The 16,849-nt window shown below is 39.7% G+C and overlaps 2 protein-coding genes across 2 annotated transcripts in view; one reads left to right on the top strand and one right to left on the bottom strand.

The window, feature by feature from the left end:
- Positions 1-16,849, bottom strand: part of LOC109684638 (rho GTPase-activating protein 20-like) — a 214,420-nt gene that overhangs the window by 108,372 nt on the left and 89,199 nt on the right. The gene's annotated exons all lie outside the window — the stretch shown is intronic.
- Positions 1,537-15,766, top strand: LOC109684637 (uncharacterized). Its single transcript, XM_074052444.1, is given in 8 exon segments — positions 1,537-1,680; positions 2,810-2,864; positions 3,315-3,373; positions 6,961-7,087; positions 7,351-7,446; positions 11,473-12,234; positions 12,237-13,761; positions 13,763-15,766. Coding segments are annotated over 6 exon segments (2,994 nt in total). The 5' UTR covers positions 1,537-1,680; positions 2,810-2,864; positions 3,315-3,358; the 3' UTR covers positions 14,232-15,766.

The raw sequence follows: 16,849 nt of genomic DNA, 5'->3' as shown, positions 1-16,849 counted from the left end.
TAAAGTAATTCATTCCAAATTACACAAAAAAACCTTCAAATTCAGCAATAAGAAAATGGGTGAAAGAGTTTGTGAACAGACACTTTTGCCAAAGAAGATATACTTATGGAAAATAATCCTAGGAAAAGAAGCCTGATCATGTTGTAGAATTTCAGACTGTGAGACCTGGTATGAGATACCACTATACACTCATTAAAATGACAAAAATCAGAAACGCTGTCAAGGATGTGAAGCAAGAGGGACTTTTGTTCACCGCTGCTGGGAATGCAAAATGACAGTCACTTTGGGAGACAGCTTGGCAGAAAACAGTTTCACTACACAGTCCAACAATTGTGCTCTGTTATTTACCCAAAAGCCTGCATACAAATGTTTATTGCCGTTTTATTCACACGTGCAAACACTTGAAGCAGCAAAGATGTCCTTTGATAGATGAGGCATAAACTGGTATATCCATACATGGGATTACTGTTCACAAATTAAAAAAAATAACAAACTATCAATCCAGGAAAAGAAGTGGAAAATTATTAAACAAATATTGCTAAATTAAGGAAGCCAGTCTAGCAGGCTACATACCGTATGATGTTAACAATATGTCTTTCTGGAAAAGGCAAAAATATGAAGATAGTAAAAAGAAGAGTAGTTGTCAGTAGTTCAGGAGAGGAGGGTAATAAAGCATAGAGGTTTTAGGGTGAAACTATTTTGTATAGCAACGGGCGGATCTATCATTGTACTGGTAGAAATCTCACTCTGCACAACACAGAGTGAAAGCAAATGCAAACAAAGAACTTAATTGTACAAAATACACCACACTACTCAAAATGCTAATAGAAACGCTGTAGGGGGAGTGACTAGAGCTATTTGGGATGTCTTTGTGTTTTCTGTGTGGCTAAGCCGGCTCTTTAAAAAAAGTTACTGATTAAAAGAAAACTACGTCATTACGCCCATATGTTCTCAATTTGTGAAAAGGATGTGTTGAAGGTAAGAGGAGGACTACTTGGGAAGAGGAAGATAACCGGCGGGAGAGAAGGGGAACGAGAAACGGTAAAAGATAAGCATGATCAAAGTACATTTTACAGACATAAGAAACCATCATAGCAAAACCTATCATTTTGTGTAATGTACACTAATAAAAATGTTTTTAAAAATAAATTTAAAAGTCAGATACATTTAAGTTTCAAGTAGGGATGGAAAGGCATGGTTGATGCAGTAATCGCTTTCTTATTTGGGTTGCGTGTGTTTTTGTGCATTACTTGGGTAATTTTGAGCAGCCAGTTTCCCTCCTCTCTCCCAGACAAATCCGGCTGGTTGCAGATGTCACTTTGTTTTCTATGAATTGTTCGGTATCTGAACACACTTTGGCAGCTGTGAGTTTATCGGCACTCGTCTGCACGGGCAATACAGCAGCAGTACAGTTTCTCCATTCCCCCATAGATCTTGTACTGAGTAAATTAAAAAAGGGGGGGGAAATCAAATACGCAGAACGAGTAGCAGTAAAGTGAGTTAACAATTCTTACCCGCAGACACCGGGACCGGGAGAACCTGGGCCTCACGGGAACTGTAGTTTCCAGCGCCACCGGGCCCGCAGGGTCTGCGCATGCCCCGCCCCGCCCCTTCCTCCTTTTTGGGCTTGGCCCCAGCGGGACAAGGTCGCCACAGCTTAGAATCCGTGAGGCCACTGAGGTGGGTTGTGGGTGGAGCACTCCGGGGACAAGGCTTCTCGCTGCCTGGAGCCTCGGGACAGGTGGCCGTGCACGAGCGACAAGAGCGGCAGCCTCGTGATCCCCGAGCGGGTCCTTGTCTTCCCCAGCTCCTGTGCGCTCAGGCCGCGGCCTCCGCCAGAGAGTAGCAGAGCAGCAGTAACTGGTGCTGTCAAAAGCCTATAGTTGTAATCCATCACCGTGTTAAGTGTAGGCTGCATTTCATTCTCAGCCATACAGACTTGTTAGAAACATGCAAAAAATTGTAATTTGGAAATTTTCACTGTCTGCAATATTATTTAACTCAGTACATGCAAAATATTTTGGCTTAATGCGCTGTTCATTCTTCAGATATCTAGTAGCTGCATGTGGCTAGCACACTTCTGGTGAATTCCCAGAGGTTTAGGGTGTCAGATGACGGTTTCAAATAAAACGAATTTATTTCAGGCCCAGATCCCATCTCTTCTGGAGCAAAGTAGCTCTTGAAGGAAACAGGGAGTCACAGGGACTACTGCCACTTGTAAAAACACCTGTTCTGACAAGTGACTCCTGCTAGAGCTTCTGAGCAGAAGATTTTAGAAAGGATTTAAGCTAGGGTCTATGTAGCTCAGGCTGGCCTCACATTCAAAATTCTCCTCCCTAAACTTTCGCTATGCTGTGATTACAGCCATCCACCATACCTGGCCCAGAGGCCGTTATTGATTTCCCCTATCACGTGAATCAGATTTGGTAATGTCACCTAGTCCAGAAGCCATCCCAGGCTTTGTGACCACAGACACTGTGGATACACTTGCTGAAGGTGATAAGCTGGGGTAAATGGAATGGGCCACCACTGTCAGGCTGCATAGTAAAAGGAACTTTACTGGAGAGTTGGTGAGGGTATGGTAACTGAGATGACAGCCAGCTGGTGAATTCTAAATAGCACCCCATGTCCTTCCTTCTCCCCTCACACTGAGCTACTCTCATCACGCCATGTCCATCACCTGTGGCATTTAGAGTTGTGTTAATGCTCTGTCTTTCGGAAACAAAGAGAATAACAAATGGTACTAGAGGAAAGAGTTTTTTGTGTTGGAAGCTCAAAAGTTTTGGCCTAACATGAGTGACTTTTGTAGAATCAACTAGGGCAGCACCAGGAACTCTTAAGTTTGGTGCTGTTCTCTTTCACAGGTAAGTGCTGTAGCATCTTATCTTATCAAAAAATCTTTTAAGAATCAACAATGGATTTAGAGTTTAAAGGAAGTATTTCTTGCAAAAACCATCCCATCTTTATTTCAGAGCTTAGCCAAAATTGTAAGTTGGGGCTACAGGTGGTACAGTAAGAACTTGATTAGTAAGTCAGGCTGAGCAGTTTTAATGAAGGTAGAGAGTTCTGTCTCTTGTGTGGCTGAGCAATGTTTTCTGTTTCATCAGTCAGGAAGTTAGTTCATGAACAAAATGCAGTTTCACTGGCTTGGTGAAAATGCAAGCCTACAGAGAGATGCACAGGTTCCACTGCTGCTGCCTCTGAATGGTGGTTTTCCTGTTCTCTCTCAGGAGTCAAAGGGATAGTGCCCTCACTGGGCAGATGATATAGGAATAGAAGGCATGAATCCATTTTTCTATTTTCCTCCTCTGCAGCTGAACCCTCACAGTTCTCTGCACTCTTCCAGGAGCAACAGAAAATGAACTCCATTCAGGTGAAGTCAGTTTTTAGTAAGTTTTCTTTACAATGGATTTTATAAAGATTTCTGTGTCTACACATTAATGAAATAATAAAATGGGTCAATTTTTAATAGAAATGTAAGGACCCTGACTGGATTATGATCTAATTTGATTGTAATCAAATCCAATGGGTGTTGTCTTTATCTTTTCCACAACACTTGCTTCTACATTTCTCACTCTGCCCTGGAAAGTTTCTTTGTTAGTGACACTAGCCCTGTCCTTTCCCTGCCAATATCTTTTGGAGTTATTTTCTCTCATGTTTTCATGCCTCACCCCCCTGTCTTCCATCCTTGGCCCCTTCATCTCTTCTGTTGTCTCAGAATTACTTCATTCTCAGATTTTTTAATAGCTTTCTTGAGATTCAATTTACATACTGTACCATTCACATACTTAAATTGTAGAATTCTGTGATTTTTCAGTAGACTTTCAGTGTATTGTCATCACCCCTGTCAATTTTGGAATATTTTTATTGCCTAAAAGACACTAAACACCTTAACTCTCACTATTCTCTCCAAGTCCCAAGCAACCCCTAATTTGCTGTCTATACATTTGTTTAACTATACCCTTATTTCTTATAGGACAATTTTGCATGTTTTGAATTCTCTCAGTTTTTGTTCATCAGGGAAGTTTTTAATTTCTGTTCTTGCCAAATGCATGTGGTTCTTGGTTGAGTTTCTTTCAGCACTTTTTTTTTTTTTTTTGGCAATGCTAGGGATGAACCCAGGCCCTTCTGCATGCCAAACAAGTGCTGTACCTCTGAGTAGTAGTTCCTATTGATTTCATCTTTTTCCTTCCATATGGGTCAGTCTTGTTTTTTTTGGTTTGCAAGTTTTTTTTGTGGAAAAGTTAACATTTTAAGCAAAATAATCTGACAGCACTAGAAATCAGGAATTTCTTCCCTGTACAGGTAGTATTGAAATTTATTTGTTCCCTGATTTTTGAAAACTAATTCTGTAGAACCTATGTTTGCAGCTAAAGTTGGCAGAAATTTCCTTAAGGCCTGGACCCAGTAAGTCCCAGCCTTTGCCAAAGGGCTCTGTGGATATTAAGGTATTCCTTCTGTAGCTGTCTAATTTACAACTCTGCACCCTGCTTCTCTTACTCCATACCGAAGGTCGCCCACAGGTGACAGTTTAGGTCCTTCCTTATCTGCCCTGAGCATATGCTCAATTCTATGCATGTAGGGAACCTTCTGGATTCTCAGGAATACATAGGAACTTTTTGTTTTTGATCAGGCTACTGTTTGCCCCAGGCATTACCCACTATTTCCAGTAGACTGAGAAGTTAAACAACTGTCTTTAAATGTTTTTGACTAATGTTCCTGAGAATCAGACTGTACACCCTGGGTGAGCTTTGAGTTAATTCAAATAGCCTTGCCATTGAGGTCTTTAGGGAACCTCCAGGCAAGTCACATAATGATAGTTTTCTGAGAATGAGGCTTTGACAGAAGTTTAATCCCATTCTACCTCCTCCTAGTTGCTAGGCTGCTGATTTCACTGTTATTTCAGACTGCTGGTTCTCAGAGCTACCACGGAAATGGAGCGATGGAAACAGAGCAAGTTAAAATGACACAAGATCACAGTTCTTGACGTAGCTATTTTCTGGTGTAACTGTTCTTCAGATTTCTGCAAGCCTTGGATTAGCCTACTTTTTCTGAAAAAGTTGATTCTATAATTATGGTAGTCTCTCGTTGCTTTTATGGAAGAATTTGTTGGCTCTTTACTGTTTTTTAAGTTTATAGGTACAGGAAATTGACCTTTTATCAGTTTCCAAGACACTGTTTTCAGAAAACTCCTCTGGCTCTGTGACCTATATATCTTCTGCCAGTCTTTTCCTATCTGTGGTTCCTCAGCTGATGTTTTGGGGACTTTTCCTTCCTTAGTCCATATGTGCTCAAGGAACTGTCTCATGGTCTCTAACAATGTCAGGTAACAAATGGTCGGTCACTCCTAGATGTGGTCTTCACGTTAGACCTCCTACATGCTGTAGAATCCCATGTATCCTGGTTCCTGTTCTATACACCCTATGTAGCAGCAACATGAACAGATCTAGTCCTGTAAAACTTCCAATGCATTTTCTTCCTTTTTTTCCAGAATGACAATTTTTAGCACCATCATATCAAATTTTAGCATTTTCATTTAGAAATGTGAAATTATATAATGTATATACTTATAAATACATCACAATCACTCTACTGTGTGATAGATCTGAAAAATTTATTCCTCCTTTCTAACCAAAACTTTGTACCCTTTGGCCAATACCTTTCCATTTCTGTCTCCTGGTTAACTGCTATGCTACTCTACTTCTAGAAGTTTGATTTTTTTCTATTTATATTATAAGTGAGAGCTTATTTGAGATATTTGCCTATCTGACAACTAAAAAGAAAAGAGAGAAAAGAGAAGCCGCTCATATGGCTAGACTGGGTCGTGCACAGGAAAGTAGTTATCCAGTGATTGTTGCTTCTCCTATGTGATTATGTTCCTGTTTTAACATTTGTTGCAATACAGGTAGTATGCTCTTACACCAGTCTCTTTGGTGCCAACTCCTTTGTAGTATGTTCGCTGCTCTTCATGATTATGTATTTTTATATTTAAGTTCTGTCAGGTCTAATAGCCCCAGAGCTTATAAGGATCTCTTTGTTGACTCCCATTTACAGTGATGATGTTCAAGGAATGCGAACATCCTTAAAGAATTTCACCTAGAATAACTCTTTGGGATGTGGAAGGAGAGTTGTAGGAAGTCTGTCTACATTCAGTTTTTTTTCTTAAAAGATCTGTAATTCACAGACAGGTACAGCAGTTCACACCTGTACTCAGAGGCAGGGATCTGGAGGATCAGGAGGACTGGGGTTTGAGGCCAGATCAGACAAAAAGTTTGCACGATCTCATTTCAGCCAATGAAAAGCTGGGGTGGTGGTGTATACATTTGTCATCCCAGCTATGCAGGAAATGTAAATAGGAGGACCAGAGGTCCAGGCTAAGTCTAAGCATAAATGAGACACCTTACGTTAAAAATAAGCAAAGCAAACAGGACCAGGAATGTGGCTCAAGTGGTAGAGTGCCTACCTAACAAGCTCAGAGCCCTGACAACTTCAAACCCTATTGCTGCCAAAACAAAACACCAAACTAATTCATGCATGTATATAAATGAATTATGGCATGTTAATAAGTTTCTTAGTGCTGGGCATCAGTGGCTCATGCCTGTAATCCTAGCTACTTGAGAGGAAGAGTTTAGGAGGATTGCTCTTCAAAGCCAGCCTGGGAAAATAGTTCTGGAAACCCTGTCTTGAAGATACCAACCACAAAACAGGGCTGGCAGAGTGGCTCAAGTTACCGGTAGAGTGCCTGCCTAGTAAGTGTGAGGCCCCAAGTTCAAAATCCCAATGCTGCCAAAAAAATTGCTTAGCTAATTGAGAAACACTAAAGTTTACTACAAATTTAGGTGCATAGTTGGCTTTTATAAGACCATTTTCTTTTGGAGATCCTGAAGAGTAAAAATTAGTAGTTCTCAGAGATTTTTTTCTATGTCAGTTCTGAACCCTTGAACAAAATGTTTGTAACAGGGATCAGTGTCATTTGAAGACGTGACTGTGGAATTCACGCAGGAGGAGTGGCGGCACATGTGCCTTCCTCAGAGGACCCTATACAGAGACGTGATGCTGGAGAACTACAGCCACCTCATCTCTCTGGGTGAGCAGATGTTCTACATGTGACTCCTTCAGGAGGATACATCGGTTTTTTATTTTTAATGATCAAAACACATGGACTCTTACCAAGGTTTGCATTAAGAATACTAAAGTCATTGACACCTTTAGAGAAACAGAAGCAATGTGTCAATACTTCCCACTGACAGCTTCAACTTCTGCTTCTCTTGCTGCTGTATCTTATCCACCTTTGGAAACCCCAAAGGTTTTGGATCTGCTCTGTGAGAACCCTCAATTATTTATTTACAGGATACTGCATTACCAAACCCGAGGTGATATTCAAGTTGGAGCGAGGAGAAGAGCTGTGGTCCTTAGGGGACAAATTCCTAAGCCAGAAGTATCCAGGTGAGTGAGCACTGACAGAGACCTAGGATATTAGACCGTGTGTGTGTGTGTGTGTGTGTGTGTGTGTGTGTGTGTGTGTGTGTGTGTGTGTGTTGGGGATGTTAGTCAGCTTTTTGTCACTATAGCAAAATATCTGAAATAATTAACTTACAAAGAGAAAAGGATTATTTTAGTTTATGGTTCTGGAGGCTCAGTCCAAAATAAAGTAGCTCATGGTTTTGGACCACTGGCTAGAGTAGCACATCAAAGCAGAAACACATGGTACAGATACCCTTTACCTCAGGAGCCAGGAAGCAGAGGGGGAGACAGGAGGGGTGAGGTCACCTTTTAAGCCCCAGGGAGCAAAGGACTCCTATAAGACCTCACCTTCAAAAGCCCTACCACGTCCCAACAGTGCCACTGTGGGGACCAAGCTTTTACCACATGCACCTTTGTGAGAAACTACCTGTATTCAACTACAGCAGAGGGAAAACCCCTTGGAAAGTATTTTTTGACAGCTTTATTGAAATATAATTTATATATCACCGATTTGAAGTGTATATAATTCAGCAATTTTTTGTATATTCACAACTATGTGCAAATATCACAATAAATTTTTATCACTTCAGAAAAAAGTGCTGTTCGGTCATCACTGTTCTCTTCCCCTATTCCCTCCATCCCTAGGCAACCACTAATCTATTTCCATCTCTACAGATTGGCCTATTTTTGGACATTTCACATAAATAAAATCACTGTGTGGTCTTTGTGCTTGGTTCCTTTTTGCTTAGCATAATGTTTGCAAGATTCATGTTAGGGCATCTGTCAGTACCCTTTATCCTTTTTATGAACAGCTAGTATTTCATTGTATGGCTATATCACATTTTGTTTGTCCATTTATATACATTTGGGTTTCTACCTATGGCTATTATGAAGAATGCTTATATTAACATTCATTTGTAAATTTCTGTGTAGATACATTTTTATTCCTAACTTTTCTGTTAACAGAAGTAAATTTGTAGTCTCACATTATTTTAAATAAAGAACAAAAGTAGAGTTTAAAAATCAAATTAGATATAAAGTAGAACTGAAAACTAGACTATTTCTTAGAATAAAAAATAAAATGGATCAAATTGTAGGTAACCCTAACAAAGAAAAGAGAGGAAATAGGTTTATAATAAATTCAAGTGGGAATATGTGTGTAAAGATTTCACTCAGTACCTCCCAAAATCCCAGTATCTGTCAGATACCAAGGCTCATGTAAGGTTTCTGAGCCGTTAAGCAGTACGGAGCTGAGAAACAGTGGAAAGCTTAAGAAAAAGCATGTGCTTTATAGATACTTGGTCTCAGCTGGCACTGCAGAACAGTGGAGAGAGGATCTTAAGGTATCCATGTAGACCAAAACAAAAACTTGGATTTAAATGTTTAAAGACATACTGAAATATTTTGCAAGATGATAGAGCATAGGTTCAGGACTTTTTAGGAAGGGATTTAATAAGCTACAGAAGGCATTAACCAATGGAACGTCAGAGTAAATGTACTCCTTCCTACTCTAACCACTAAGTACGATATATGTATGTACACACTTACATCACACACAAAAATGCACACGCAGATTCTGAAAGGTGGAAGGAAGAATGAAGAACTCTGGGCCTTGGTACCTGATGAAATACAAGGTGGTAGTACCAGCAGATGCCTTGTTTGGAGCCTCATACTCAGTCTGAGCCCAGTGTTAATATAGATGCTGTCTCCACCCCAGCGTGTCCTGCAGAGATTAGTGGGGAACCCTGGAGGTAGTGACAGTGCACCATACTTCTCATACTGGCAGGGGTTCAGAGAATGTTCACTAAAAGTGAATTAATCTTGATAAATTCTAACTTTTTATAATTTATTAATGTTTTATGGATATCTTTGAGTTCCTTTCTAGAATCCTCAAAATTAATTTTTGCATAGATGTACTCTGTGTCTTTTTGTTTTTATTCATGCCTTGTTGCACTAGCGGAGATGTTTAATACAATCTTGGGTTAGGTGGTAAGCGTGAACACCTTGTTTTTCTCAATCTTTTTTTTTTTTTTGGCAGTGATGGGGTTCCAACTCAGGGCTTTCAACCTGCTAAGCAGGTGCTCTACTACCTGAGCCACTCTGCTAGCTTTTTTCCCAGTCCTAACTGTCGGCTTTTTATTTATTCCTGTTATTAAGTTAGCGAATGGATTTTAAATTTTGTTAAAATTTTTGCATCAATTGAAGTAATCATGTGGTTTTAATTCTTTACACTTAATATGATGGATTAACATTGAGTTTTTAAAATATGTCAGTTTTGTATCCTTTGGGTAAATCTCGCTTGGCCATGATTTATGATGTTTTTATATATTGCTGTGTACAGAATTTTTGACAATTTCTGCATTTATTTCATGAAGAACACTGGTCTGTTTCTTTTTTGGATTGTCACTGCCTAGAATGCTTCTTTTGTAATCGTTATTCTCTAAAGAAGATCTTTCTTTAATTTCTTTTTGTCTACCATCTTAAAGGGGAAACTTAACTATCTAAATGGAGAACCTTTTCTAATTTAAATTTAAGCTTCCAGGAACTTTACATCTGAGCACTGCTTTAACTGCAACTCACAAATCCCTTGCATTCACTTCAAAATATCTTAAGTTTCTGTAGACGTCCTCTTTTATATCCATGGGTTAAAAGTGTATCATTTACAAATATATAGTTTTCCACATAATTTTGCTTACTGATTTCTACTATGATTTTTCTATGGCTCAAAACCATCCTTTGTATGATTTCTGTTCTATTATATTTGTAAAGATTTATCTTTCGTGTGCTTTTGAAAAGAATGTGAAGCCAACTGTTGTCCAATGTGTAGTGTCCTCAGGTTTGGGAGGTGTGGTTATCACAAGTGCTCCTCCATCTTTTGTGCCTGTAGGATTGGGCCTAATGTGGTCCAGCCATGGGGCCAGGGTTCAAATGGTAGAGTGCCTGCATGGCAAGTGAGTTCAAAATGTAGTACTACCAAAAGAATCTCCCTCCAAGCAAACAAACAACAACCCCCCAGATATATGCCTGCCTCTTGTTTCTATGGTTTTCTTTCCTTTTCCCTGGTATCCGTGAGCTGCCACCAGTGACCTAAAGCTACACATCTCTTGTTCTTGATCTTGAAAATGAAAGAATTCAACAGTGGCTGCTGTTACAATTCCCAGCATATAAAAAGAATACAACTTTCTCAAGGCTCTTCATGACCTTTTCTCTGAACGCCCCATTGGCTCATGGAGGAAAACATTGCAAGTGTGCACAGACCCTGCGTGTCTGTGGCAGCGGAAGACTCATTCCCTGCTCAGTCTCTGTAGAACATAACATGGCTTCCATTTTTATTTGGCCTATGTTTGCTGGTTGTTGTCCTGAAAGGTTTCTGTTCTGTTAGACTACATTTTCCTGAGACCCTCAGCTAGAAGAAACAAGCTTTTCTTGGAGCTCTTTTTGTCTCTGCACAATGTCAACTCCAGATTGCAGGCTTGAGGACACAAATGGGATATATGGGAAACAGATAGAAAAGCATTGAAATTTCCCACTGTATTGTTTCATAAATCCTGAATTCCTCTTTGTAAAAGTGTAATCCTCATCTTTGGGTTTCTTGGGTGTTTTTTGAGACTGGGGTTTTAACTCAGTGCTTCATACTTGCAAAGCAGGTGCTATACTGCTTCAGCCACACTACCAGTCCATTTTGCACTGATTATTTTGCAGATGGGATCTCACCTGGGCTGGCCTCAAACCATGATCCTCCCAATCTGAGCCTCCCAAGTGGCTATGATTACAGGCATGAGCCATTGGCGCCTGGCAGTGGTCCAAGGCTTTTACTTATAAAAGGGAGCCTCTGGGAGGTACTGAAACTACCTGTTTTTGTTTTGATAAGAAAATGTCTGTACATGAGTTATTTAGTTCTTGGAAACATGATCCAAAGCAACAAAATAAAATACTTAACAAGACATATCTATATCTTCCCTTCCATTGGAAGTATAACATTTATGTTTTCAATTTTTCTCATTTTAGGGTATCATAAAGTTGATGTCCACATCGAGGGAGACCAGGAAAAATAAGAGAAACCTCTGAGGCAAGCACTATTTACTGATGACAAAACACTAAGTGAAGAAGGACAGAAAGTTTTAGGAAAACCACTTCATCTGGGCATGGCTTCTACAAGTAATTGTTACTCACATAGAATGAATTTGCCAGGTGTTTCTGAGTTAATCATTAGTGAGGGAAACTGTTCAAGAGAGATGACTGATTACATGAATGTATGTGAAAAGTTGTGGCTTGATATTAAACAGGAAGATACTTATGAGTATAATGAAGATGTGAATGGTCTCGATTATGAGAAAGGTCAACATCAGAATTTTCAAACTTTGGCTCAATGTATTGACTGCAGTGAGTTTGGAAGAATGTTATATGGAAAGACTGTTTGTATTGCAGTTGAGAGTTCTCCAACAAGAGAGAAGTTCTTCAAGGATGATGAATGTAGGCAAATCAGTGATAAAACAATTCTATTAAACCACATGAGAACTGACACACAGGAGAAAAGCTCTCATCTTAACTGTGGAAAATCCTGCAACAAAAACACCATTGTAAAATACAAAAAAGTTCATATGGCTATACCACACCATGGATGTAATAAAATTGTTATCAGTGGGAAGTCACCTCTTATTCAAATCCGGAGACCTCTTAAAGGACAGAGTACTTTTGAAAGCAATAAATGTGAAGAAAACTTGAGCCACAGTCCAGCCTGTATAAAGCATCAGGAAAAACAAACTGGGGATAATGTCTAAATGCCTTCTACCAGAAATCACACCTTACAATATATCAGAGAAGTCAAGGGAAACTCTACCAATCTACTGTGCATGGGAAATACAAGAAAGCACACCTCACCCAGCATCAGAGAACCCACTCAGGGGAGAGTCCTTATAAATGTGCAGAATGTGGGAAATTCTTTTGTTCAAATTCGTGCCCCATTCATCATCCTGGAGCTCATATGGGGTTCAAACTCTATGAATGCAGTGAATGTGGGAAAACATTCTGTCAGAAGCCAAACCTTGGTGAACATCTGAAAACTCACACAAAGCAGAAGCCTTATGATAACAAATCACCTCTCCTAGAACACCAGAGAACAGATACAGCGAGGAAGCTCAATCCAGGTAGCGACTATGGGAAACCATTTGTCATGATGGGACATCTCAAAGAACATCAGAGAGTTCACACAGGAGAGAAGACCTGTGAACGGACTGAATGTGGGAAAACTTTCTCCAAGGTATCACATCTCAGGGCACACCAGAGAACTCATACAGGTGAAAAGCCCTATGAATGTACTGAGTGTGGAAAAACTTTCTCTCACAAGACACACCTCAATGCACATCAGAGCATTCATACTGGGGAGAAACCTTATGCATGTAATGAGTGTTGGAAAGCTTTTGCTGATAATTCAACCCTCAGAGCACACCAGAGAATTCACACAGGGGAGAGACCCTATGAATGTAATGAATGTGGGAGATCTTTTGCTCATAATTCCATTCTCAGAACACATCAGAGAATTCACACAGGAGAGAAACCCTATGGATGTAATGAATGTGGGAGAACTTTTACTTACAATTCAGCCTTCAAAGCACATCAGAGAATCCACACAGGTGAGAAACCCTATGAGTGCAGTGACTGTGAGAAAACTTTCACCCATAATTCAGCTCTCAAAGTACATCAGAGAATCCACACAGGGGAAAAACCATATGAGTGTAATGAATGTGAGAAAACTTTTGCCCATAATTCAGCACTCAGAGCACATCAGAAAATTCACACAGGGGAGAAAATCTACAAATGTAACGAATGTGGGAAAACTTTTTCCCAGAAGACACACCTCAGTACACACAAAAGAATTCACACAGGAGAGAAACCCTATGAATGTAGTGGATGTGGAAAAACTTTCTCTCAGAAGTCATACCTCAGAGGACATGAAAGAACTCACACAGGAGAAAAACCCTATAAGTGCAACATATGTGGGAAGACTTTTGTCTATAAGGCAGCTCACATAGTACATCAAAGAATTCACACAGGGGAGAAGCTCTATGTGTGTAATGAATGTGGGAAAACTTTCTCTCAAAGAACACACCTCTGTGCACATCAGAGAATACACACAGGGGAAAAACCCTATGAGTGTAATCAATGTGGGAAAACTTTTGCTGATAACTCAGCCCTTAGGGTACATCACAGAATTCACACAGGGGAGAAACCCTATGAATGTAATGAATGTGGGAAAACATTCTCCAAGACATCACATCTCAGAGCACACCTGAGAACTCACAGGGGAGAAACCCTATGAGTGTAATGAATGTGGAAAAACTTTCTCTGAGAAGTCTTATGTCAGTGCACATCAGAGAGTTCACACAGGTGAGAAACCTTACACATGTAATATATGTGGGAAACCATTTGCCTATAATTCAACCCTCAGGGTACATCAGAGAATTCATACTGGAGTAAAATCCTATGAATGTAATGAATGTGGGAAAACTTTCTCCCAGAAATCACACCTTAGTGCACACCAGAGAATTCACACAGGTGAGAAACCCTATGAGTGTAATGAGTGTGGAAAAGCTTTTGCCCAAAACTCAACTCTCAGAGTACACCAGAGAATTCACACAGGGGAGAAACCTTTTGAATGTGGTGAATGTGGGAAAACTTTTGTCCGTAAGGCAGCTCTTAGAGTACACCATACCAGAATGCACACCAGAGAGAAAACCCTAATATGTAATGAGTTTGGAAAGTCCTGAAACAACTACACAGTGGAAAAACCTCATGTGACAAAGGCATTATTTTTTCCTTTATCCATCTCTTTTCCACTAGGGATACATGTTGATAAAAATTTCCAAGCAGTCATTCATCCAGGTGGAGCTGGCCATGCAGTATGACACTAATGATATTATAGTTGAGCCTGACCTTTAAACAATTACCTTACATTCTTCCTGGTCCATTGCAAAATGAAATAGGACAGCCACAGAAAACATGGAACTGTGTGCTGACACATGGTAGAACACAGGGTGAAAGATACCAGAGGGAATAACTGGAACAGAATCCCCACTTTCAGAGCCTCATTGTTTTTTTTTTAAGAAGAACAAGTTTGTAGTCAGCTGAGCTCTTACATGTTTGTTCTATTAGTTAAATGTACATAGTTTATCCAACTGTTAGTGGGATGAAAGTATTAATATAATAAACATCGGAAGACATAAGAATTTAACTTACTAGGCTGGAGGTGTGACTCAAGTGGTAGAGCAACTGCCTAGCCAGCATAAGACCCTGAATTCAAACCCCTGTACACCCTCTGCAAAAGAATTATTGTACATCCAAGACTTCACATGAGGAAGAAAACTTCTGTCAACATCCTGAATCTTCATTAAAAACCAGACATATCTCAGGGAAAACACAGAAGCCTTACTATGAACAGAACTGCATTATACATCAAATGGTTTGACTGAAATTTTATATTTTGTGTAAATGACTCTTTTCAATAAATATTGAAGGTTTATCATAAGATAATGTAAGAAAATAATGACCCCTACACTAACTCACTATAGAATGTGGAGTTTTGAAAATGGAGGAATACATTCTGTGGACACCATCAATACCATCAATAAATGTTTGTGGATAGTCTCTGAGCTATGTGGAGCATCTGGATGAGTCTTTTATAAACATGATTCATTGTTACTGGTGAATTCTAGTAGGAGCCAGCAGCCAAATCTGCGCTGGTCCTGTTCACTTCCATATGTTTAGTGGCATCTCTGTTCTCTTGGTGTTGTTTAACTCAGTGCTGTTAGAGTTTGGCCTGCCTGCTGTGACTGAATGTTAGTCTAGCCTTATTTTTCTACAATCTTGAAGAACCATGAGATTTTCTATGTATGTGGCAGTGTTGGTCCTTACTCTTTTTAAAGAGTGATTATAAACACAAGTCTTGTCTCTGCCCCTTTTATATGCATTGAATCTGAATGTCCTGTCTTTTATGTATTTTTCAGTCATCATGTCTGCACTCACACCATACAACTTTGCAAACCAGTGGTATTTCAAATCAACTGAGATAGCAGGATTTGGAACTGCAACAGAACTACATCATACCAGAAGCATAGCACTGGTACTGATTCACTTTGGGGAAAAGATACAGTGCAGTACAGTCTTGACCAAGAAACTCTCTTTGTGTACTCTATCATCATCTCAGGCTAATGGTTTGTTCAGCAGGGAGAAGAATGTAAAGTCATTAAAACAATTAAATGTTGCTTTCTGTAAGTTTGATCTGATTGAGTATGAGGACAATAAACCAATTGAGAAAAATATGGCATAACTTTTGGATTAAGTGGAGAATAGGTATATGTGTTATTTTTCATTGCCCTGACAGACCACTCAAGATAAATAACTTAAGAGGGAGGATTTATTTTAGCTCATGGTTTCAGAGGTTTCAATCATTAGCTCCTTTGCTTCCCGCCTATAATGAGACCAATGTCAAGGCAGAGAGCATGTGGTAGAAGAGTGGAAAAGAGCTGTTCACCTCATGGGGGATGGAAAAGGGGGGAAGATCAGTAACCCACTTCTTCCAAGCAGGCCCTGCTTTCTTTTAATCAATGGATTCATCCATCGATGCGGTTAGTTACCCTCACTAGCCACACACCTCTCAATAGCACCAACAATATGGGACACACGAGCCTATTTCCAGAACACTTCATATCCACACTGTAACAGTAGTTCTTTGACACCAGGTAGTTATCAGTTAATTTAGAGGCATCTGTGCCAAAGTAAAGAGCCAGTAAGAGCTCACCATTGGATGAGAGCTGTGCTGTACTACCATTATGGATGGATGAGACACCAGAGACTGGATCCTCACACTTAGCAAGAAGGTGCCCACAGCAAAGAGTATTTTTGCCTCTCCTCAGGTTCTCACCCCTTCGGGCAACATGCACTTATTGCTCAGTGCCCGAAGGGAACCAAGAGCCAAAAACCATCTCTTATCGACATGTCCAATTTTTCAGAAAAGTACAGATGAAAAGAAAACTGATCCAGAGTACTTTTAGAAATTTAAATTCCCCTATTAACATAAACTGTTACTGTGGTACATTTGTCATAATGAAGTAACACTAATGTTTCACTAGTTTCGCCCTCATGGGATGAAGAGATATGGAAGAACTGAGAGTCACTCTTATGAAGAGATTAAAAAGTAAAATTCTCCAAATCAAATAAATTCTGGGCAGCAAAGACAACAGATGTTCTAATGAACACCAAAAAGCAAAAAAATTACGGGCCATGAACTGGGATCATTATGAGACTAAATTTTGAGTGCTGTAATTTTAAGCTGTTTGCATTAATATTGTCAACATTAAAACCTTTCTGCCTGGTAATGGGGGGGAGT

The sequence above is a fragment of the Castor canadensis genome, chromosome 13 (assembly GCF_047511655.1).
Source record: "Castor canadensis chromosome 13, mCasCan1.hap1v2, whole genome shotgun sequence".
Classification (NCBI taxonomy): domain Eukaryota; kingdom Metazoa; phylum Chordata; class Mammalia; order Rodentia; family Castoridae; genus Castor; species Castor canadensis.
Note: the sequence above shows the minus strand (reverse complement) of the source record. Positions and strands in the feature narration are given on the sequence as shown.